Source organism: Dipodomys merriami, unplaced genomic scaffold (genome assembly GCF_024711535.1).
Source record: "Dipodomys merriami isolate MVZ:Mamm:240054 unplaced genomic scaffold, mDipMer1.0.p SCAF_2, whole genome shotgun sequence".
Classification (NCBI taxonomy): Eukaryota; Metazoa; Chordata; class Mammalia; order Rodentia; family Heteromyidae; genus Dipodomys; species Dipodomys merriami.
Genome location: NW_027203381.1, coordinates 2,989,094 through 3,012,255, shown reverse-complemented (window position 1 = coordinate 3,012,255; position 23,162 = coordinate 2,989,094). Strand labels below are relative to the sequence as shown.

At 41.4% G+C, this 23,162-nt stretch overlaps 1 protein-coding gene across 4 annotated transcripts in view; it reads right to left on the bottom strand.

The window, feature by feature from the left end:
* Window positions 1–23,162, bottom strand: part of Neto1 (neuropilin and tolloid like 1) — a 98,373-nt gene that overhangs the window by 16,028 nt on the left and 59,183 nt on the right. For 2 of the 4 annotated variants that reach the window (XM_070028965.1, XM_070028963.1), the window contains exons 5-7: window positions 12,313–12,354; window positions 12,084–12,211; window positions 3,832–4,060 (exon numbers count right to left, since the gene is read on the bottom strand). In XM_070028965.1, the coding sequence (XP_069885066.1) occupies window positions 3,832–4,060; window positions 12,084–12,211; window positions 12,313–12,354 (399 nt within the window). Of the gene's footprint in view, window positions 1–3,831; window positions 4,061–12,083; window positions 12,212–12,312; window positions 12,355–23,162 lie in introns of those variants that run through there. The other 2 variants (XM_070028964.1, XM_070028966.1) reach the window with 2 other exon arrangements.

Below are 23,162 nucleotides of genomic sequence, written 5' to 3'. Positions count from 1 at the left end.
CATGCATGTACTGATGGTGTATTTTTCTGGGGCTTGACCTCAGGGACTGGGCTCTGTCCCGAAATTTCTCTGTGCTAAAGACTAGGGCTTGACCATCTGGGTCACAGTGCCTCTTCTGGCTTTTCTAAGTGGTTTACTGGAGAAGAGTCTCACTGACTTTCTTGCCCAGGCTGGCTTTGAACTGTGATCCTCAGATTTCAGCCTCCTACTTAGCTAGGATTACAGGTGTGAGCCACTGGTGCCTGGCTCAGAATGCTGATAGAACAAGAAACAAAGGAAGATGATACCATGTTCTAGGTAGGATCAGACCCTGAAGTCATCAGCTATCACCTGTTAGAAGCAAATAGCAGATGAAAGCAGGAGAAAATCAACAACCCAAGGACAGAACGAGGCTTCACAGCACCAAACGAATGAATGCAGTCTTTGGTGGGAGTAGGAGCAGAAATCAAGGTATGGACTCGCATGTTCGGAAGCAAGTGGCCCCAGTGGATTGATCTGGGTAAACACAGGAGGACTGGACTTGCTTCCTCCACAGCAGAATGGAAATGTCACCATGAACAGTTATCAAATAAAAGGTTATCATTAGGCTGAGAAATGAATAGCGGTCCCTCAGCTTTCGGGTTCCAGATGGTGCTGACATACAATATCTTGCTATATCTTCTGAGTTACCAACTTAGAAGTGGTAATCATTTAATACTTTGTTACATTTACCTTCCATCTCCAAATGATACCCATTTATGATTGCACATTTCTGCATGTCAGAAATCTGGGTAAGGATTCAAGTGGGTTCTGCTTTGGAGACTCACAAGGGTTTAACTACTTGGGACCCTGAGTAGTTTTCTACTGCCGTGTAACAGGTCATCAGATTATGATGACTCCGCCTTTATTTCCTTGCTCCCGACTTCTGCTGGTGAGCAGCTTGGGTGCTAGGTCCTCCACACAGTGATGGGGTGCTGGCTGGTCTAGGCTGTTCACACTGGATGTGCTGAGAGGCTCTTACTAGATTTCGACTTCACAGTCCAAGTTTGGTTCTTTGGGGTTGTATAACCAAGGTCCTCACCAAGGTCTTCATTCAGCTGCCAGCTGAGCTGCTGGGCAGGTGCTCTCTAAGCGCCAGAGGCTGAGGATGCCTGAGCAGGCAGCACGCTGGCCTTGCTCTCTTCCTCAAGGACTGTCATGTTGCCAGAAGCTTCCATGTTCACAGCCACCCAGTTTAGCCAGGGCCGCCCCCCAACATTTTCCTTTTCTGATCAATTTGTGGTCAAAGGACATTTTGAGAACATTTCCAATCATTTGTAAATTAGTCACCAAATGAAAATGTGTGTTCCCCCCAGCTGCTACTTTTCCCAAAGGGAGGGTCTTCTATACCAAGAGAGTTTAGGATGTTCTTATCTCTAATTAACCATTAAAAGGGCAGAGGTGGCACTGTGGCCAAAGCGATAGAGTGCTTGCCTTGAGCAAAAGAAGCTCAAGGATCAGCAAACAAGCCCTGAGTTCAAGCCCTAAGACTGGCACAAAAAAATTATATAAATACAATTATCTCTTGACAAGCGTGGGTACATGATTCAGAGCAGACACCTCTGACCAAGGGTCTCAAAGGCCATGGATGCCAGAGGCCAGAGCTCCAGGACGACCCAATTTCCCACACCCCACGTGCAGGTGCAGGTGCTCTGATCATCTATAGCTTGGTACTGCATGTATTAAGCTGTGCTACTGTCACAACGTAAGTGGAAAATGCTTCTTCTCACTTTAAGATGGCCAGAATGTGCAGCAGAAACAAAGTCAACGTTGTACAAATTTAAAAAAAAAGCCTTTGGAAATGTCTTGGCCAATTTAAGATGCTATCACAAAATGCTATAAGCCAGGAAGTTAAAAAGGAAGAGAAATTTGTTTCTCCTAGCTCTGGAGTCTGGGTCGTCCAGGATCAGGGCACCTGCAGGGCACCTGTGGTGTGCAGGCCTGACTCACAGGGGCGTAGTTCACAGGGGGTCTTCCGACTGTGTCTTGTAGGACACAAGCAACTCTCGGAGGCCTTCCTCCAGGGCCTCTGATCCCACCGAAGGCTCTGCTGGTGTGACCTCATCAGCACACAAGTGTGACCTCATCAGCACACTGTCCCCCACCCGTGACACGCTCACATGAGGGATTGGATTTTTCCGTGTGTGAGTTTTCAGATGAGGCGCGATCAGCCAGGTTTTCTGAGGCCTCCGTGGATGTTTACTGAGCACTGAGGGGATCACAGGGGATGCATTGTAACCATCATCATCTCCCAGCCAAAAACTTACTAAAGGTCCAGAAACCGCCCTTTCCTATGTAGGAACAGGGCTCTGGCCCCCTGCATGGCTCGTGGGTAAGTCCAGCCCCTGACAGATGCCCAGAAATGAAAAGGTATTAAAACCCACTCTTGTCTCTTATGTGTCATAGCTGGCACACAGCATGGTATGGTCTGCCACTTCTGAGCTCTAATGACTCAAAATCAGATGATCGATTTTAGAGCTCAAAGGAACCTTGGCTTCTAGATGCTTTCCACACTGACCAACATACATGCTTCCTTTCTCCCAACCTGGTTGAGTGAAAATACATTTTTCTGGCTGAACCACTGTCTGTGGTCATACCCCCTTCACAGACATCCTTTCTGATGTTCTTTTCTTCTTTTTATGATCTTTAAGTCGCTGTACAAAGGAGAGTTGCCATTTAACAAAGCAGTTTATGGACACAATATATCTTGATCAGTGTCACCTTTCATCATGATTACCCAATCTCTCTCCTACCCATCCCTTCTTTCTCTCTTCTTAATTTTATAGGATGTACACTGTGTTCTTGACTGCATGTCCCTCCGCTCCTCTTCTCTTCATTTGTCTCCCTGTCTCCTGTTGGCCCTACCCCATCCCTTCCAAGTCCTCTGGCCTGGGCGCCTCCCGATCCATGGAATTCAGGAATTCCCTACAGTCTGTAAACGTGGCTCTTATCTTTGAGGCATTAATCTATGTCTGAGCAAGTTTCAACCTTTTCAACAAAAGCAGGAATAGCAAAAATAAAAGCCTTTACTACTCAGCATTATTTTCCATTTGCAGAAATTGTTACAATAGGACAGACCCAGGCTTTTGAGAATGCATCAGTATATACTGATGCCATTATTGTTACAGAATATAACAATACATATAACTTGCTAAGACAGCTGCATGGCTTTGAGCACCATGCATGTGTCCTTCAGACATGTCCTGAACCACTACGTTCAGTTCACTGACCTCCAAAATGGTCAGAAGTGACCTTGAGACATATAGGACTCTGACTGGAGCTTACTGTAATGGGCCAACAAGGTTTTTTGGTTTGTTTGTTTTTTGCCAGTCGTGGGGCTCGAACTCAGGGCCTGGGGCACGGTCCCCAAGCTTCTTTTGCTCAAGGCTAGCCACTCTACCACCTGAGCCACAGCACCACTTCCAGCTTTTTCTGTTGATGTGGTCCTGAGGAATCGGACCCAGGGCTTCATGCATGCTAGGTAAACACTCCACCCAGCCCAACGCCCAACAGGCTTTTAACCAGCTTTCTAAAGGTTTGATCTCAGACTTGGTCCGAAGCAGACTGTTGGTCATGTGTCTGTCTTAGGAGCTCAACCAGGATGAGGGGGCTGGCGCACCTCCCGGGGGGGCCAGGGATACAGGACTCGCTCCTGGTCTGGGACCACAAGGCAGGAAGGGAGCTCTCGGAGAGGGGAGCGCCTTCCTTCTGGACGCCTGGCCAGGCCTGGCCCGCAGGAAGCAAGCCCCAGGAGCGGCTGGGAGCAGCAGCAGCCCGCGGGCGTCGGAGGGGGCACGGTGGCGGGGGGCTTACGTTCTTGGAAGGAGGTGAAGAGCATCTGGAAGCGGCTGTTGCGGCTGCCCTCGTCGGCCCACATGCGCACCACGCCCAGCCCCGTGCGCAGCATCACGTCGTTGGCCACTGTGCTGCAGAACTTGGCCCTCAGATCCTCCACCGAGCTGCTGCCATCGTACACTGCCACGAAATTCCTCTTGCACTCGTTTGAATTCTGCATCTCATAGTCCAAGAACCGTAAGTAAATCTGTAAAACAACCAGACCATAAGTCCCCCGGGTCGAGAGAGCACAGAGAGCCCAGCCCAGAAAGTACCAGAACTTCCTTGGCTGGCTTGCAATCTCACAAGATGCTCTTGATTGCAATCAGACGCATTATTGTCCCCCTGTGGAGAACAGGAAGACGCACAAGGAAAACACAAATTGTGTTCAGTATTTTTTTCCCAAATGCTGGTATTTGTATGGGTTTTTTTTTTTACTTCAATTCCCCATTTCCATTAGCTTAGTTGTGTTTCTTTATTTTATTTTTGAGGTATTTCCTCCCCACATGTGTGCCTAAGTCTTCCCATAACTTATTTGGAATCAGTTATCCATCCAAAGTTATCCATTGTTGTTTTAATTTGGTTAAATAAATGTTTTAAATATCCCTGACACATTCTTGTCAAAGTTCCACAGCTTCCTTTTTTTCTCCCAAAGAAATAATTAATGTTAATACAAAAAAGAGAAACCTCAAAAACCAAAAATGACAGGCCATCAAAGACGATGTTTGGCTTCAGTCTGTTAAATTATTTAACCACAGTGCTGCAGTTTTAAAGTGGGGAATATGAAAAAGAAATTTCAAAAGCTAAGCTAGTTTATGGTCCTATTTAGCTAACTCTGCATAAATAAAAATTAAATTTAAAATGAATGAGCAAAAAAGTAATGTGCAATCTACATTGTTTGCATTTGTCTTAAGCTCCTGGAAACTCTAAAATGGTCTACCTCCTGTCCCGTTCAGAGGAGGCAATTCGAGCTCAGATGTTTCCATCAGGATGGAAACCTCCACAGAGTTCAGTGCCTCATGCCCTGTTCTTGATCAACTGATGGTTCTGGTATATTCAGAACCTCAAGTGACTACCTCAACCCAAGAGAAGACTGTGAAGACATTGTTCATCCATCCATCAGCTCAGCTACGTCCACTCTGGGCTGCTAGGTGGACCCAGACACAATTCAAGGTATGGAAGATGCAATAATAGACAACCAAATAAAGACCAGTGCTGAAAATATGGGTCTCTGAAATCATGACACCAATATATAACCTCATCTACTGGGGAAATACAGAAGCACAAAAACAAGCCTGGACAGAGATCCTGAGAGGGCTGTCTGGACAGTTCTGGAATAATACAGGTTTTCTTCACGGAAGTTTCTCCTAAGCATTTTACATCGTATTGTCTCACATGTAAACCTATTGGGTCCTTCTGTCAATGTGCTTCTCTTATGTCACAAGGGTCCACTCATGGAAGCTAGGCCCTCAGTTAGTAAGTCATCTTTTTCATTCCTCTATATGAGTTCTTTCTTTTTAAAGATTTTTAAATTTTATTGTAAAGGTGATGTGCAGAGGGTTACAGTTACATGAGTCACGTAACTTACCTGCTCCTTTTGAACAGTTACCCCTCCCTCGTTTTCTCTCAGTTTTCCCCCTCTGACTCTGTTCTCCCTCCACAGCTGTATAGTTCATTTCCAGCAGAGTATCCAGCAAGTTCCACTGCTGAATTGGTTCACGCTTTGTCCCACCCTTTCTCTCACCCTTTCTCTGCTGCCCTTCCCCTTGAGTTTTTCCTTATTCCATAAACTATAGATTCCATGAGACAGCATCTCCCCAGATCCGACATGTGTAAGCTGAATTTAAAATTTCAGTATTTCAAATAGTAGAAATTTGTCTTTGACTCTCTGTGATCTTACTGAATAAGACATTAGCCCTGCTTGATTTCATCTGCCAAATCTAATACTTTGGTCTCCTGGCCAGACTTCAGAATCCGCATCCGCATCAAAGCCCCACCCAGCAAGCTAAACTTCTCAGTAACAAATCTAATGAATTATAAACCTTGAGACACAAATCTTTAACTAATATAGGATAAAAGAAGATACTGAAAACTATAAACTGACCAACATGCATTCCTTAGCATCTAATATATTTTCAAGTAAGCCATCATCATACAAATGGCTATACTTCTAAGACAGGAAGTGAATAATTTATCTTTGAGTCAAAATCTCTGACACATACTTATAAAAAACACTGCAAAACTCTAAACTGACAAACACACCCTCCTTAGCTTCCAACATTGCACATTTATTTCCAAATATACCATCATTCATACACATGGCATGACTTTCACAGGAAGTATTTATTCTGTCTTCTCCTGGCAACTTCTTCCTGATGTGTCAAGGTATATTTCATTTTGACATCTCCAGGGAAGAACTGTTCACTTGCTCTAGTCTTCAACCATAGCCAAGTCTCTCACTACGATGCTAAAATGGGCTAACTGACCATATTGTTATCTGTGAAGATGACAAACTCCTTCTCTACTCAATGCTCTGGGCAGAGCTCCCTATTTTCAATTGCTGAGCATTAAACCACATTTTGCACATATTAAGCACTCCATAAAATTTTAGAAATGGATGGAGCTGCAAACTAATAACTAAATTGGAAGTGCTATTTCTTTATTGACCCTGTTTCTTCAGCATTCATTATTTATTAAGTATCTATATGCCAGATGATGTGTGCTACAGATAATGAAAATTACATGAAATAGTCATCTTATTATTTACAGTAGGAATTTACTAAGGATAACTCTCAAAACACTGTATCATATAGTTCTAAATATGACAGAATGATAAAAATAATTTTGCAAATTTATAGCAGCTTAAAGATAAAAAGGGATGGCCCAGGTGAAGATACTTGAAAATAATTCTGAGAAGGAAAAACACAAATAGAAATGTGAAAAAATGAATAAAAATGAGTGGAACCCAATAGGGTTTCATTATGCTTTGCCAGCTAATGAAGTTTTCATATAGAGGCAATCTGCTCATCTCAGTTGGAAAACGATCCTAACATATCCACCTACTCTGAGAGTGATTTCAAATCAGGTGTTCCCACCTCATTTCTGTGAAGCAAGCACCTCAGGAAAGGCTTCGCTGTATCCAAGCTCAAGCCATTGCTTAATTCTATTCTACCAGTAGTTCAAAGAATTCTCACTTAAGGCATGTGTGACCTCCTCTTTACAATATGACACCACATTCCTCAAATTATCCAGGAAATCCCAGAAATGTCCTATTTGAGAAGATGTACATCTCAAATATGTGAAACCTTGCGAGTTTTGCCAAATTCTGTCCTTTGTTTCCTGACTATTCACACAGATTATTTTATAAAAGAAGGGATAATTTTTAAAGATGACTATTACAGGAAAGCTACAGGGAAAAATACAATACTTTTGCTTGAAAAAATAAGCAAATAATTTGGATACCTTAAATGGTTTAAGACCTTCGACTTTGTTTTTAGGATTCTCTTCACCAAGTCATTTTGTCCTCTATGAGCTAAAGTAAACAAACTGAAAACAAAAATCTAGGTATTCTTGTAAAGAAAAAAAAAGCTTATTAAATGCAATAAAGTCAAATATATGTTTCAGTTTTAAAACACAATGTAGCCAATTCAATGTAGCTTATTACCTCTGATAAGGATGTGCAATTTCAGTAGAAACATGCAAATTTACCAGTAAGAGAAACACACAGTGGGCTCCATTTCTATTTTAAGTGGAATACAAAGCAACCCCTCCTCTCCCTGTGAGGTTATCAAAACCAAATGCTTTTCCCACAGAGGGAAAATTACTTAATTAAAGTAGCTACTTGACTGAATCAAGGAGGAAAAATAGTGCATCTGAGGTTTTCACTATTCTCGTGTCTGAACACAAGTTGAAACACTAATTTATCATTAGGAAAAGAAAGCCTGCAAGATCCCTGGCTATGGTTCTGCTCACCACATTTTGATACAAGACACTTGTTACACTCATTTGAAGATAAGGAGACTATGGTTTAGAAAAATTAAGTAACTTCTTCACAGGGAAACAAGTCTGTATGACATGTAATTTACCCAATATCCCGATTCTCATACCACACAGGCTCAGAAAACTTTCAAAAAATGCTCCACAGGAAAAAAGATGCCACTAGAAAGCCAACAACTTTAACAACCCAAGGAAATGATGCAAATGAAATAAATAAATAACCATGTCCATTCCCCAAAAGGAAGTAGATTTTGTTAATCTCTTCTAACACATCTTATAATTCTTTTTAACTCCCATTCTTGCATTATATTACAAAAGTAGTAAACTATGTTAGGGTTTTCATTTCATTGCACCCAGACCTCTGCCAAAGCTAAGGAAAATCCAGCCAGGAAAAAACAGAAGAAGCGGCTAGTCTTCGGCCACCAGCTCCCGAGTACATGCTTTAAAGTCCTGATGGACTGTAATACTGTGCTACAAATGGCTGTCCCATCACCACAAGCCTTGTGCAGTAACAATACCAAGAAGTGTTTACGTTGCCAATGACAAAAACATGTCGGCCCCTCCGCTAAAGCAAAGAGGAAATGATAAACAGAATAATATATAACCTAGTAAAATGGTCAGATTATCATCTCTCCTCAGCGAGTCATTCCGACGCATTCTCTTTTTAATCAATCACAAAGAGCTGGAGCTGACACGATGATTTATAGAACGGGACGTGGAAACTTCCCAACACACACACCATTTCTAGTCATAGCTGTTTGCCAAGTCACGCTAATATGGAAGGCAAAACCTTTGGCTTTAGATGCAAAGCAAATAAATTTAATTAACAATTTATTAAGGAACAGATTTTGGGGGGGGGGGTCTGGTCGTGGGGCCTGAACTCTGGGCCTGGGCACTGACCCTCAGCTCTTCAGCTCAAGGCTAGAGCTCTAACACTTGAGCCCACAGTGCCACTTCTGGCTTTTTTCTTTTTGAGTATGTGGTGCTGAGGAATCGAACCCAGGGCCTCATGCATGCAAGGCAAGCACTCTACCACTAAGCCACCTTCCCAGCCCTAAGGAATAGATTTACAAATAAAATTTAATACCAATTGTTTAACCAAGTGATCTTTCCTTTATGTCACAATGAAAGAAAAAAGAAAACAGATACTAAGGCAATTATTGTGTTTTTCCCCACAACAAATGAAAATGGAATGTGCTGTCGTCTGAGAGACGCTATGCATGTTTTCAATGCTACTGGGTACTTTTATAACTAATAGGTATTCTGGACAGCATGTATCACCCAAATCCTGTGGTGGCTGTCAAGTGTGTCAATGGCCATGACACATTTATCATCTTAGCAGGATGTCACATGAATTTGGGGGCTAGCAATATCTCCTTTATTTGGAAAAGAACCAGAAAACCTCATTGTTTCCTTGATGTTAAAATGCACACACCAACTACAAATAAATAATGGTAAGGCAGGAAAGAGATGATTATATAGACATGGAGAAAAATATTTAAAAGCCATCCAAGTTGCCTTCTAATCTGACATTACCAAATGATTTACAGAGTGGAACCAGTTTATCCAATTTTACTTCCATTTCTTTTTTGTAATATCAAATGGAACCAGAATTCAGTGCTGGTATGGCTCTTGCTTAAACTCTGTTACTAACTAGCCAAATATCAGAACCAATACTTATCACAGAATCATGGAATTTTGCTATTACAAGGATTCTTATAGCCTCTCTGCCAAAAATTACTTTGATTTTAATTATTATACATAATCCCTGCCAAACTCTGCTTACATTCTCCTTCTTGAATCCCATTAATCTTTATTAAACCAAAAGCCTTCTATATATAAAATTGAAAATTCTAACACATTTATAAGATATTTCTTTGTTGCTTTGTATGTCCCTCCCCCATGGTATAACCCCTGTTTTCACTGTATTTGATGTTGGCATAATTTGTGGAGGGAAAGGGAAAAAACAAATTGTTTAAAGAAGGATACAGGTGGACCCATTGCAACAATGAAATGTACAAGACGTTATATCGAAAACTCTATCCTCATTTCAAATATTCAACCAAATTGAAATACTTAACACCATGCAGGTTTAGTTTTATCCCACCTCAAATGACACTTCTTCAAGTGTCTGAAGATTGTTACTATGAGTTTTGTTTAAGATGCCCATCAGTTTACTTTTTTGTGAGCTGTAGCTGAATGACAGACCTTCTGTTAGGTGGGCTGAGATGCATAAGGCCTGGCCCTCCTGGAATCCAGGTTCCAATGGTAACCGTGATTTGCATCTGCATTATTCCAGCCTGGGCCTTCTTCTCTGGGCCAGGTCCCTAACCAGACACACCAACGCTCTCCCTCCACCTTCTCTCTAGCATCTATGTAAACATTAAAGGTTTGCTCACAGAAGTGTGTTTCTACACTCCAGGCCTCCACTTATTGATCTAATTTCCACATGCCCTTTCTCTGGTTTTGCAGATTCTAAGAAGTCGAGACTGCTCACATGGTACTGATGTGAAAAGGAGTCAGTGGACATCATTCTTTCTGCTTAGCTAAAGCTGAGAGGCAGCACAGAGCAACGTTAAATTTGCACAGAACTCAAGGCAGCTGTTTAGCGCATCCGTTGTGCAGTCACCGGGTTCCTTGCAGATGCTCAGAGGAGCCGCTGGAAGTTTAACTGATGCTTTGATAGGCGCTTCTCATAAACTGCTAGGAACTCTGTAAAAATAGAAGCCTACGGAGGCAGCAATCCCCGGTCCCTGCCTTCTCTACAGCATGCCAAGCACTTCCTGTCCTCTAACCTTTAACTGAACAGAGAAAGCCTGTCACAATGGAACCATCTTGGTACAACTCTGCAGGAGACTTCCCCTTTGAGTCACAGAATGCCAAACTCTGAAACAGACAGGTACACTTGCATTGTTGCTCCAGGACTAGACAAAAGACAGCTAGCTATTTACCAGCTGGCAAGAAGAGGTGTGTGTTTACACTGGCAGAGCAACCTTCCCTTTAACACAGCGGTGACAGGAGGCTGCACACACACTTCCCATCTATAAAAAGTCTCGCAGTTATTCTTAGAGGTAAAGAAAAATGGAAGGCACTTCTGTGTGAATGCACACACTCTGCATGAAAGCATAATCAAATAAAATATAGCTCTCATCATCTGTGCATATACTCATGGTCTCATGCATGTTACAAATAACTTTTAAAAGGAAAGGAGAGAAGAGAAAGGGAAGAAGGAAAGGGAAGAGAAGGGTAAGCAAGGAAGGAGGAAAGGGAGGAAAGAACGTAAAGAAAGGAAAAGAAAAGAAAAATGTAAAGGAAGGGAGGGAATAAAGGGGAGATGAAGAAAGGGAGGAAAAAAGGAAGGAAGAAAAAAGAGGGAAAGAGGGAGTAGGTGGAAGAGAAGGAGGGAAGGGAGGGAGGGAGGAAGGAAGGAAGGAAGAAGAGAGGGAGGGAGGGAGGGAAGGAAGGAAAGAAGGAAGGAAAGAAGGAAGGAAGGAAGGAAGGAAGGAAGGAAGGAATGAAGGAAGGAAGGAAGGAAGGAAGGAAGGAAGGAAGGAAGGAAGGAAGGAAGGAAGGATAGGAGTTCTAAAATAACATTTTCAATGCATTGGCCTGCCTCTGATTCAGACCCAGATTCTATTCAGTGTGGTATAAACGCAGCATGTTTATAGTGCTTAAAATCAAGATGATCAACATAAAAGCTGGATTTATGTTATGAAATATAGTTGAATGGTAATGGCGGCCACCCAATCCCACAGGGACAGGAGGCGGTTACAGAGCCAGGGTCCCCTTCCTAGGGGGACTGGCTCCCTTGCCCTGTTACCTCACTCTCCTGCATTATCACACCTATGTTTTAGACTCGATGTCACTCCTGCCCATTTCTTCCACAGATGGGTGTTGAGGTTAGCAAACAAGCTGCAGATCTGACCAGGGGAGAAAGGGGAGAGGAGGACACATCTGCCTCACCCACAGCTGAGCATAACCCATTCCCATCTACTTTTCAGAGGTAGGCTTACTTTAGAGACTCCATTCGGATTGTCAAGCGATTCTTAGCACACTGTAGATCGTGGCACAGAGTTAGGATGAACCAGGGAGGACAAGATGCATCTCAAGGCCCAAAGGAAAGCACAGCCATGACAGACGTGAGCACACACAGTCAGAGCATGCCCGGCTGCTTCACAAACAGGGCTCATTTCCATGCGCGTCCAGGCCGCTGGCATCTGTGCGTCAAGACTGACCTTGGATCGTGGAGGAGCTCTGATGTACCACTTGCAGTCCACGGCCTCGCTGGCAGTAGCTTTGCCTTCTTTGAGAATTTGTACGGACTCCACAATGCCTTCAGAGCCGCCCATCTCAAACTCACACACTAAATATAAGATGCCAAACAAACACACAAAGATGGAGCTTGAATAATCAGCCAAAGGTATGCTTCACAGAAGAACACAAAGACCTCCGATTTTTACCAACCTGGTAATGGTTTCAAAACTCCAAGGTCCTTAAAGTCAGGATCTTAAAAATTGAAAAAAAGACAATGATTAGTCCTAGTCTGCATTTCTCTCTTAAAATGATGCTGAAGATTACATCATCAAATTATCCAGGAATACATGTTAGGAAAACACTTTAGGGCAAGTTAAATGATAAGGGATAAAATGCATGGTAGTACTGGAGCAGAAAGAGTAAACATATGCCAGTGCTTTACTACTGAGTCTTTCTCAGTACAAAAGAGATAGCGTTGAAGAACTTCAATGTAATTTATGTATCTAATCATCCAATATATTAGCATGTACAGATTGCTTGTGTCCACAAATAGATTTTTATTTATCTGTTATGGGGCTTGAACCAGGTATAACCTCTGTTCCTGAGCTCTTTTGCTCAAGGCTAATGCTCTACCCACCTCGAACCACAGCACCAATTCCAGTTTTCTGGTGGTTCATTAGAGGTAAGAGTCTCATGGACTTGTCTGCTTGGCTGCCTTCTAACCATGATCCTCAGATCTCAGCCTCCTGAGTAGCTAGGATGACAGGCGTGAGCCCCCAGCCCCCAGCCACAAAATAGCTCTTATTTTTTGGGGGGTCTAGTCGTGGGGCCTGAACTCTGGGCCTGGGCGCTGTCCCTCAGCTCTTCAGCTCAAGGCTAGTGCTCTACCACTTGAGCCACAGCACCACTTCTGGCTTTTTTCTTTTTGCTTATGTGGTGCTGAGGAATCGAACCCAGGGCCTCAGGCATGCAAGGCAAGCGCTCTACCACTGAGCCACCTTCCCAGCCCCAAAATAGCTCTTTCTATAAGAGGTACCCATAGGTAAATCAATTTAGTGTCTATATTGTCCATGTATTCTATTTCGATTCTTTTCCAAAAGGCTCTTGGTACATTACTGAAACCATTTTCACCTGAAATCCTGGAGACACAAAAGCGCAGTCCCCTCCTCCTGTGCTTGAATGAACTGCTCTGTTTTTGTCACTTCTTCACCCCATGCTGGCTTCCAAGAAGTCTGTACATTTCTACTTTGCAAACTCAGAATCTGTTTTTAACCTAAATTTCTTCTCAACGGACCAAGGCTCAGTTAGCTGTCATTTTCTGCTCATTGCATCATGAGCCTCACAAGTATCTAACTTGATTTAAGCCAAAAACAGTCACCTCATCCCACCTCCTAGAATTGATGTTAAGCTAGCTATGAACAAACACAATATACACATGACCTTGAAAGACTAGCAGCCAATGTCAGGCCTATGTGGGCCTGAGCAGGAACTTCCTGCATGGAGAGACCAACCCCACACAGCTTTCCAGACTCCTGTTGTGAGTCATGTGAATTTGGACCCTTTGAAATCAGTTGCAGTGGTCTACTTTTGATGCAGACAGTGTAAGAAGACACAAGGATAATCCTAGTCCTGAGGTTTCACTGCAACGAAAAGGGAATGGTGAACTCAGTGTGCAATTCCTATTGTGTAATTAGCTATGAGTGACGAATTTTGTGGAGTTAGAGAGATGTTAAGCCACTGTAAAAAGTAATAGGATTGCAGGGTGGAAGGATATGTTTCCAGGAGAAGTAGTTCTAGACCTGACTTCTGTGTGAGTGTGTCTGTGGGTCTAAGGATGTCTGTCTTTGCATCTGTGCAAGGGATGTACCAGCCTTGGAAATGGAGAATGTGTTGTGTTCACTAAGTTATTTCCACTAAAGAAAATATGGTTGGGTTTTGCTTCTTCTTCAAATACTGGTGCAAACTAATCTGTTGACTGGCATGCTGCCTCTTAGTTATATCAGCTATTTCTGTTTAGTTAATTATATGACACCTAGAAATTCATTCATAAAATTTGAATTATGAAACAAAATTACTCTCATGACTCTTCTTAAAGTGGTTCTTTTGTTTTTATGGGGAAAAGGGGGAAGAAAATTTTTTAAAAATCCTGCAAGCAACTTCTATAAGATCACAGAAATGAGGATCATTTAGATCAAGATATTTCACAGTGGAAATATTTTTCCCTTCATATGAATAGGTAAACAATTGGTCATTCCTTCAGTAAATATGAATTTAATATCCACTATGTGAGAAAAAGAGTTCTGTTTCTTATAGGACTACTCATATATTTGTTACCATTAATCATCTCATTGTTATTGAAAAACTGAGTTCAGACCTTCTTCTTTATTTTTGTATTAATCTTTTGGTCCTAGGAATATAGATTTGTTACTCAGTATAGTATATTCCTTTTGCTATTTGATCTTCTGTGTAATTATAGCTATAATCAAGACACTACTACCTTTTTATATTAGAATGTTTCAGCTGTATATGGCTGTCCCTGGAATTTTTGTGGAAATGTAGTTGGTATTCTATTTGCTAGGCTGAAGGCTAACATTTGTCATTTTTATAATGCATGCCAGACAAGATTGAGATAAATGCCAGTTCTGGGAAATGAAAATTTATTTTTGTTTTTGTATTAGTAGTGATAGTTCTAATGGTTTAAAAAAATACTGTAGGAAAAATTTCTCTTCTCTATTCCATTTACATCCATCTCCAGCGTTACCACAAATAGACTGATCATGTGACTCACAAACATTTTTGAAACAGTCTAAATTGAATTTGAGTATAAAGTTTGATTAATTGCTCAAGGTCATTTGGGGTCAATGATATAAATAAGCAGGCAGACAGACAATAACAACATGCCTAATAACAAATGTTCTTTCTTGGGAGGCCCATAGAGTAAAACTGCAAAGATACAGAGAAGATCATCATAGCTCAGGACAAAGATAACACCAAATTTGTGAAGCATTCCATGAACTTCATCAAGTTCTCTATTTTCTAAATATCTCCCCACATCTGCTTTCTACAAAGCAACACCAATAAACTGTATATATATCTGTATAAATGAAATCACATCATTGGCCTGTCTTTGCATGGTGCCTGGAATGAGACCACAATTGTCTCTGTGCTCTGACCTCCAGGCACAGGGCCCCGCTTTCTCCTTCCCTTCACACTCAGCCACGTCTGTTTCAGACCATCAAGACTCATCCATCAGCATCACCTTGAACTCTGCAGTGCTTGCCCCCGGCCTGCAGGTAGTCGCATAGCTTGGTCCTTTCCATTCTTCAGTGGTGCGCTCCAATGTTGTATTCTCAAATATATCCTCAAATGTTATACGCTCTTCTTGAAAATCTTCCCTACTTCCCCCTTTCTTTTCTTCCTCACGGTTCTTACTGCAATTTCCACTCATTTTGCTATTTCCTTTCTTAGTAGTAAAGACTGGCCAACCACTCCCAGAGTCCCATAAAGCTGTCAGATCTGCCCAACGAGAGGCCTTGTCTGTCTATTCAGGACTTACAGCAATGGTACTTGCACAATAATTGTCACTGAATTAAACCTGTTTTTTTTTTCTACCTACTCAACATAGTTACTTTGTTCCAAGATGATTTCCTATGCCTCCATATCCAAATCAGTTTCTGGACTGTACTTAAATTTGTCCAATCCAAAGCTCTTCACAGCAAATATGTCACTGTAGACAACATACCGAGGACCACCACTGCCTTCCCGTTGCTTCCCGGGAAGCAGGGAGATTTCAGCATTCTACTAGGACCACGTGGTCACCACACAGCTCTTGCCAGGGTAGGGATGAAAGGGTAACCTGCAGTGTAGAAGGGCTTCTAAATTCTCCACATTCTCTCTCTCTCTCTCTCTCTCTCTCTCTCTCTCTCTCTCTCTCTCTCTCTCTCTCTCTCTCTCTCTCTCTCTCTCTCTCTCTCTCTCTCTCTCTCTCTCTCTCTCTCTCTCTCCTCTCTCTCCTCTCTCTCCTTGAAGATTTCACTTAGGACCTTAAGCCATGATTCTGGCCCCAGACTCAGATTATTTATTTTTTTTTTATTTAATTATTTTGTGTGTATAGAGAAAGATGAGTTCCATTGACTCACTCTGTGAATCTTGTCTCTGGTCCATGTTTACATATACCAATACACAGTCATCTTCAATGATATGCGATTACTGGGTTTTAGAAATTTTTAAATCATATCAAAACTGTTATTCTCCTTAAAGGCGACCCTTTCATAGACCTAAAGGTCAAACTCTCACTGGCGCATGGCAGTTTGTGTGTGTGCACCCATGTTTGCTCAGAAACACAAACCAGCATTCCTACTGCTGCTGTCAGCACAAGAGCACTAATTCTAGTTAATGGATGGTCTGCTTGTGTTTGCAAGGCTGTGCTTCAAGTTTAGAGGGCTTTGAAATACACATGCACGGACTTTCAGGCATGACCTCAGCTTGCTCCCAGTGATTTTATTGGAAACTCTGAGGATATTCCCAGTTCTTAGAATAATCCCTATAATGCCACTGTAGCCCAATATACTGTTATTTGGAAACTTCTAAAATACTTTTTTTTCAGGTCTTGCTGCTTGAATTCAGGGCCTGGGCACTGTCCCCAAGTCTCTTGGTGCTAAAGGCTAGCACCACTTGAGCCTCAGCACCACTTCCAACTTTCTTTTCTTTTTTCCTTCCTTCTTTCCTTCCTTCGCTCCTTCCTTCGTTCCTTCCTTCACTCCTTCCTTCCTTCCTTCTTTCCTTCCTTCCTTCTTTGTTTTCTTCCCTCCTTTCTTTCCTTCTTTTTTTCTTTTTGAGTAGTTTATTGTAGATAAAAGTCTCATGGAGACTTTTCTGCCTCAGCTGGCTTCAAACCATGATTCTCAGATCTCAGCCTCCTGAGTAGTTACAATTACAGGCGTAAGCCAACTGCCTGGCTTCCAAAAAAAAATTTGGAATTTACCTCATATCCTAGTAAGTACTAGGTGTACATTTGTCCTGTTTTGTAAGTCAGTCCATCCATGCACCTAGTCTCATATTTATCTATGTAATTCATACCTTTAAGTGCATTTAGATTAAGTTTAAATTATAACCGTTATAAAAATATAATTTTATATATTTACACTTAAATAAACAGACTCCTGCCACATTTCTTTTCTGGTTAAGAACGGACATTTGTTTTAGGGGAGTTCCCCACCCCCATGGTTACCCTGTGTTTTCTTAAGGGCAGAAAGAAGATGAAAATGAGATTTTGAGTGGGCTTCTTGTTGATAGATGACAGGGATGGGGAGGAAAATGAAAACACGAGAAAAATCCATTGACCTACCAACACTATGGAAGACAGTCATAATTCCATTAGGATTTACATGGAGAAAGTATCTTGTAAAAGTTTTACTTGGGCAGTAGGTTCGCAGCATTATTTTGAGACAGGAAACTAAGTTCTGCAAAACAACAACAACCACCAAGCCCTGGATATGTTACATGTAGACATCCTTCCTTTTTCTTAAGGGCAAATATCACTTTTGGACAAAAGATAGTGAAGCTACTGGAGCAGGCTCTTCTGCTGCCCAGGAAGACTGGAGCTGAGCGCATGCTGGACAGAGGCATGAGACGAGCCAGGCCTGTCCAAGCACCCTGTCCCGCTGAACTGAAAGCGTCATCTGAGTCAGATGTTTTCTGAAACCTCATGGACGGATATAGAGACGTGATTGGATGCCTCAGTGTTTTCTGGAGTTGGACTCGCATCAGCACGAGTTAATCATCAAGAAGCATCTTTTATGAGCAGATTGGGTAATTCATGCAGACAGGCTGTGCTGAAATATTTAAATTGCTGGACAGTTTTCACATCTTATGCTGAGACTAGAACCTACGCTGGGTTGACATTTGCAGCGCTGGTGCAAAGGCAGAGGTGGTTAAAACTGACGCTGCCTGGCAAGGAGTCGGAAGAGCAGCATAAAATCTTAGCGTCTTGTGCCTGTGGTATATTCCACTGTCACCGGTGGTCAAGGTAAGTTTACTTAAAATCTCCTTGATGAAGCAGGAAAAACGATTTTCAGTACCTTAAGAAGAAATGTCTACTCAGATAGGAAGAAATATTAATTATGTATTTTTTGTGTTACTAGGGTTTGATGCCAGATTCTTGTGCTTGCTAGGCAAGGACTCTACCCTGAAAACCTGTAGCTCAGTCATTTTTGCTTTGATTATTCTTTTTTCGAGATAGAATCATAAGGTTTTGCCCAGGCATGACCCTGAGCAGTGATTCTGCTATCCAATCCTGAATATCTAGGATTATAGGACATGAGCCATCATACCCAACTTGTTTATGGAAACAAGGTCTTGCTTACTTTTTGGCCAGTTGACATTTAGCTATGATTCTCATGATTTCGACCTGCTTAGTTGCTGGAATTGAAGGCATGCAACACTGTACCCAGCTACAAAAGGCACCACTGCTGCAGATGAACGCATATGGTAGGCTGGTTTTCTTCAGAATGAGCTCTTTCCAAGTAGCTGAACTGCCGGGTTTATTGCATGGAGCATCATTTTTGTTTGAAAGATAAAATTGCAATTATTCAGATTTGGATATTTGGCAGACATTTTCTTGAAAATGAACAAAACTAATGTGCTGACTTTAAGGAAAACAACCGACCATACTGCCAATGAGAAAATCCAAATTTCAATTGAAGGGAATTTGTTTGTCACAATGTAATGTGCTTGACAACTTCCCAATACTTAAAAATATTTAAATGAGATTGCTGTTGACATAAGCAAATATGATTTTGGCGATTCACAAAGATGTGTGTCAACATTTAGAAGTTGTGTAAAACAGTAATCCCCAAATTGCCAAATAATGTGTGGATTTAAATAACTACCCACAGATAAAAGGGCTACTTGAAGAAGAAAATGCACTAACTTATTTTAATGTAACAAAATACAAAATAATTATGGATATATTTTTGCCTTTTCTTTTTTTTCAAAGTACATAGGACTTTAGTTGCATAGGCCAGTAAACCAAGCTGGCAAATCTTAGCAAAGCAGTCTAGCTCCAGGATTTCTAAAATGATAAGTGATGTTTTTGAAAGTTTATATCCTTTATGGAAAACAACTTTCCATATATTTAATAGCTTGGCTTTTCTGAAGATCTTCCAGAGGTCCTCACAGTGATCATTAGAAATGTGCTGAATGCATCAAGAGAAAATATATACACAGTGTTGTGCCAATATAACATTATAAACACATATCTATAGCTATATATAACATAATATATGAACATATATTCCTGAGGGCTTGTGATTCAAGGGAAAGTTAGGAACAAAATCTCAGGATTTCCTAAAGAAATTTGAGTAGAATTGAGCCTCTAATTCTTTATGGAAGGGGTTTAATTGTGAAGTTTCCTCATATGCACACAGTATACTTGGAGCCTCAGAACAATTTCTCCTCTCCATTAACTTTAGAAGAATTAAGGTTAACTGGGCTTTGATGAGCTTTGACAAATTAACCACTATTTTGTGCAGAGGCTATTCTCTTCCTTTCACTGCCTATTTACCTCTACAAAGCTGGAGCCCTTCATCTTCTACTGTAACAATGAAGCAAGGAATAATTTTCTAATAAATCAGGTGTTACATTTGCAGAAGTATAAAATAATGCCATTCTTTACATCAATGTTTTAACATATATGAATGTTAGAATAGTAAAGCATGCATTTTAAACACATATACAATTGGATTACTGGTATAACTGTTGCATGATTTTAAATAAATATTTTACATGTCCTCATTTTGGAAGGTTAATATCGCAAGTATTGAATGGTACAGTCAGTTAACAACAGCACATGGAAGAATGCTGTCCACATATTTTCACAGAGAACAGAATTTTAAGTCGAAAGAGCTTCAGAATTCCTACCCTGACTGAGTATCTCTTTACATCATTGCCCTTTCTCACAGAAGTCAAAGCTGAAATTTACTAACTCAGGAATGTGCAATTAATGCTTTTATTCCTTAGTGCCAGGAATATACCACATGCCATGCGGTAGAAGAACTTTCTGGAAATTACTGTTAAACCAATCAACTATGACTGGCTACTTCAAAGCATCTTCATTTTATCAACAAAAAGCCTGGATGGGTAACAACTTTCTAAAAAAATCTCAACTTGCCTTTACCTAAAACAAAGCATCTTTGAACAAATCATGAAATCCTTCTAGCAGTGGTTTTTCTTAATTTGGTTAACCAAAGAATCTTTTTGTCTAATCACAGAACACCGAATGCCTCCTATGGTACAACATTTAACAAGCAAATACAACTACTGCCACAAAACTACATCTCTAAACACCAATGTCATAAAAACCAGCTTTGGCACTTTGCTATGACTGCAATGCAAAAGTCAACCAACTGACAAGATGTCGTACAGAATGGATGGTAAATCTTATCAACAAGTCCCGTAGTCTGTGACATCCATAATCCTGCCTTCCCCACCTAACTGTCTCACTGACAGCTGAAAGCAACGCCAGACCACAGCCTGTTATTTCCCGAGCTACTGTACAACCTCTACCATGTATTAGGGTTCAGATAGCTGGTCAGAGACTTTTGAATGATCTCAGATATGTTACATCTTTCACTGAATGTATCACAAGTCCAATGCGAGCAAAAAGAAAATGTATTGGTGTGTTTCTTGAAATTCTCTTCAAAATATTATGAAATAACATGCAATGGAAAACCATCTTGATCATAAGAAAAAAGATCCAAATATTTGGGCAAAAATTAGTATGCATATTACCAAAGAAGATGCAATTTATGCTTTTTTTTTTTTGTTTTAACATTCTTCAGTTTTGTTTGTAACCACCACCTTCTAGACCTTTCCCAAGGTAGAAACTACATGCATCGTATTTTTTAGTAAGCACAAGAGGTGGTCAAATAATTCTACATAAATGAAAATAACAGAAGTTTAAATGTATTTATATAACACGGCATAGTTGTGTGATGTTAATTCGTGTGCTTTTAAGTAGGTTAATTATACACATTAGATATCATTTTAAGGCTTGCTCACCTGGTTGGTGACTGACACACCTGCTCTGTTCCCTTTCTACCCATCATTCCACACTGCTCTCCCCTTGCCCAAGACCCACAGTTCTTCACTGATTCGCACAAATCATGCGCTGAGGGGATTAGGGAGGGGAACTGCTGGAGCGTGAAGTCACTACAGCTGATGGTGTAGATGTGCGTGAGGCTACACCTAAGCTCTGTGCCCCGAAGAGCAGGGCAGGAATCGGCTGTGAATGAGTACAACATGAGAGTCCAGGAGCAGGAACCCAGATGCCTGGGTGCCAAGCTAGCAGGTGGTTATGGAAGAGCCACAGGGTAGAATGACCTGGCGGTGCCACATCGAGAAGTATGGGTGGTGGTGGTGTGTGCTAGTGTGTGTGCATGTGCGTGTGTATTTATGCACATGCATGTATAACACCATGTGTGAGTGTGCTTGTGTGCACAGGACAGAGCATTTCTGTGTGTCTTGTGTGCTGTGGGAAGGAATTATTCTCTCACTATCCTCTTCCAGCTTACTTGGGTCACTGTAAGCTCAATAAACTATGTCAATGGAAATCAAGAAGCCAAACATATATAGGAAAGTGTTAGATCATTCTCAGAATTCTTCCCAAGTGCGAGCATCACGAGGCCGTCTTCCACGCGTCACGCAGTAAATACGCTAAGTACCCAATGGAGCTGTGCACAACACGAAGTGTGGCTCCGTGACAAGGCCTGTCAGCTTCCGGAGAATTTGACGAGCTTGACTTCCTCCTAAATAGAGTTGGAACCAGCTCTCGTTGGAAATGCTGGGGTTCTCTCTTGGCTCCCCTGGCAAGGGCACAGGGCTCCATGCCAGGCACCAGCCGCACACACGGCAGGTGGAGCCACCATGAACTAGATGAGAAGAATAAGCCCAGAATGCGACCACCGCCACTGCTAACAGACTGGCATGCAGTGTGCCCAAGGGGCTTCTGGGAAAATCCAGAGGAACTCAAGGAGTTCTTGGCCCAGCACTCATTTCTGCCATTGGGAACTTGCCTTCACAGTTCATAATCATGGCATTTTTGTTTTGTTTTGCTTTGGTATCAGAGATTAAGGCCCACACATACCCAACACATGCCCTGCACCTGAGCCTGGTCCCCCAGCACCCCACCCCTACACAGACCTCTCAGGTAGGGGTGCTGACTAAGAATCACTGTGTTCTTGCCTACAGATGCCAGCCCTCTTCTATAGAAGCTCAACACTATGCTTAGTGATGGAGGATTGAAATGACATGCCTATCAAGCAATGAAAACAATTCTAAAACATGTAACTAGATTATGTTAACCAAAATAGACTTAAAAGGAAAACCAAAATATGCAATCATAAAGTAGGTCAGATAATTAATTTCTCAGAGAAGAATTCATCCAAAACATTTAGTAGTGTGGATGTGTGTGCATGTGTATGTGTATATGTGTGCGTGTGTATGTGTATATGTGTGTGTGTGTATGCGTGTGTGTGTGTGTGTGTGTATAACTTGACAGAATTTCATCTTGTAAATCTTCAGTTGTTCTTCTTCTATTAAAAAACATTAGTTTGCCTTGATATAAAGTACTTAACAACTATCCTCTAGTTAATCAGTGGTATATAGATTTGCTACAATATAAAATATTATGTAAATTATCCTGAGGTTATATAATTCAGAATTTTAACTCACAGTTGATAAAGGGAATAAATATTCTTTGATAAAATTACCTGAAAAATGATTGCTTCTTTATGAGCATCATTTACACACCAATTTGTGTTATCATAGCCTCATTGGCAACTCGTTGTACTTTCATTGATGACATTTAACTTTGGTCATTCATGAGTTCTTCAAACACCTGAGATTGGCTGGAATAGCACTTCAGGAAAAACGGTAGCATAATCCTGACGTGTTGTTCTCAGACAGACCAATAATGCTTGTCAATTGCTCAGATAGTCACTTAGCACATCCACTACAATATTTAGCATCAATATGCTAGCTTATAAAGAGATCACAGCCAC